At 43.3% G+C, this 2,401-nt stretch overlaps 1 protein-coding gene across 1 annotated transcript; it reads left to right on the forward strand.

The window, feature by feature from the left end:
• Positions 1-364: 364 nt before the first annotated feature.
• LOC107300814 (fibroleukin-like) lies at positions 365-1,080 on the forward strand (the record flags this gene model as incomplete). The annotated part of the gene is made up of 1 exon (XM_015830103.1): positions 365-1,080. A coding segment is annotated over one exon (704 nt), but the record flags the coding sequence as incomplete, so codon positions are not given.
• Between the last annotated feature and the right edge of the window lie 1,321 nt (positions 1,081-2,401).

Below are 2,401 nucleotides of genomic sequence, written 5' to 3' on the forward strand. Positions count from 1 at the left end.
TATGAGAACAGGAAGGAAGGAAGGAAGGAAGGAAGGAAGGAAGGAAGGAAGGAAGGAAGGAAGGAAGGAAGGAAGTCCTTGATTGCCCTGAATAATTTATTCTATACACATATTCTAACACAAATAAAAAAGCTTCTGTTTTTGGGAAAATACAATTATGTCCCTTTCTTCTACGCTAGATAAGTAAAAAATAGCCTGGTCCATTACGATAACGTCCATCTACATAGTATGTTTCGGTGTGTGTCACGTATGTGTTTCACTTTGAGGGCGGGCAACTAAATTTCAGTTTTGATGTGTGCCGTTGTGCCCGCAGTAAAAAAAAAATGACAATAAAGGTTATCTTATCTTATCTTATCTCATCCAGGCATCCAGCTACTTCAAGGAGACTGTTCCAATTATTTCGCCGCCGGAAAGCGACAGAACGGCGTCTACAAAATCACCCCAGATCCCAGAAACCGTAGCTTTGACGCTTATTGCGACATGGAGTCCTTTGGCGGTGGCTGGACGGTCTTCCAGATGCGCCAGGACGGCAGCGTTTCCTTCAACCGGACCTGGGAGGAGTACAAGAACGGCTTTGGAAACGGTAAGGAGTTCTGGCTAGGGAATGACAAAATTCATCTCCTGACCAAGAGCAAGGAGATGCAGCTGAGGATCGAGCTGGAAGATCTCAGCGGCGTCCGACAATATGCCAGATACGACCAGTTCTACGTCGCCAACGAGTTTCTCAAATACCGGTTAACCATCGGCAGCTACAGCGGCACCGCCGGAGACGCCTTGAACTTTAGCAAGCGCTACAACCACGATCAAAAGTTCTTCAGCACCGTGGACAGGGACAATGATCAGTACACCTCCGGCAGCTGCGGCGCCTATTATAGCTCTGGCTGGTGGTTTGACGCCTGCATGGCCGCCAACCTCAACGGCAAATATTATAACAAGAAATACAAAGGGGTCCGCAACGGCATTTTTTGGGCCACGTGGCCCGGAGCTTCTGACGATAACATGAACGGTTACCGGAAAGCTTTCAGGAAGGTCAAAATGATGATGAGGCCCAAGATTTTCTTGCCGTGAATCCTTTCCCCCTTCTCCCGAATCCCTTCGTCCGATGTTGGCACTTTCCTCCAGAATTTGAGTGCAATTTAAGAAGAGTCTTGTTAATTTTTTTTTTCTCTTGCGAGCATTCTTCTTCCGAAGTACGCAGGCATATTTTCCCGACCAAATTCACGATGGCATACGGCAAAACGTTCTCCAAAGGCGGCCATTTTAAGAGCTGAGGACTTCAACTCCCAGAATCTCCCAGCCAGCCATGGCGAACGGCTCAGAATTCTGGGAGTTGAAGTCCACAAGTCTTAAAAGTCGCCAAGTTCGGAGACCCACGGTATACACAAAAGACTTCTTTCCATGTTTTGGACCAAATAATGCTTCGGCCTCATGCATTTTTCCCAAATTTGGGTTTAAGCTCATTTTGACACGGTGCCTTTGAAGGAATTCCGGTGCTCTGGCATTGTTATCTGGTCAAGCACCTGGCAAAATTTCAGATAACGAAGTCTTAATTGCCCACCCATTTTAATGCACATTCCAGAAACATATTGATAAATGGGTTTTCCCCCCCAGTCTCTTAGTTCAGTCTACTTTGCAGGGTTGTTCTTGGGATGAAGTGAGGGTAATCCTTAATCCACTCTGCCTTGACTTTTTCTTTGGGGGGGGGGGAAATGCTGCATGTAAATGTGATTTAACAGTTTGCTTCAAAGCCAGTGGAAACTAAATTGCCTTGCTGCTCTTTCCAAAGCCAGAAAAATGTCTCTCCGTGACTGTGCTTTTCTGTGTAAATAATAGAGATTATATTTTTATAGATGACGAGTTATTCGTTGCCACTGTCACTTTTCTTTATTGTGAACTGTGTCTAAATAGTTTGTAGTTGCATTCGTCTTTTTTTTTTTTTTTTAGTTAAAAACCATGAAGAATCTTGGAGCACCTTAACTCATTTTAGTTTTTTATAGTATGTTGTTGTAGTACGTTTTTTTTATAGTTTTATTATAAAATGCGATCATGTTTGTTATAGTATAAAAAGGCATGGACTACAGTTGACTTTGTTGGATGCACGAATCGGAAACGGTGGATTATAATCCAGAAAGGTTACATTCCAATTAGATGCTGTTCTCGTTTCTAATGAAATTTACTGAGCTTTGCATGTGAAATCTATTCGAATACTTATGCCAACTCTTCAAATGAGAACGTAAGTTAACCGTTGGGATCCACCCAGACAGGATCAGATGAATTTAAGTGCCACCGAAAAGAATGGCAGATGATTATCGTGGCGTTTGAAAACAAGGACAATTAATAGCACTAATACTTAGACTTATATACCGCTTCGCAGTGCTTTACAGCCCTCTCTAAGCGGTTT

The sequence above is a fragment of the Protobothrops mucrosquamatus genome, unplaced genomic scaffold (genome assembly GCF_001527695.2).
Source record: "Protobothrops mucrosquamatus isolate PMUCROS unplaced genomic scaffold, P.Mucros_1.0 scaffold8580, whole genome shotgun sequence".
Lineage (NCBI taxonomy): Eukaryota > Metazoa > Chordata > Lepidosauria > Squamata > Viperidae > Protobothrops > Protobothrops mucrosquamatus.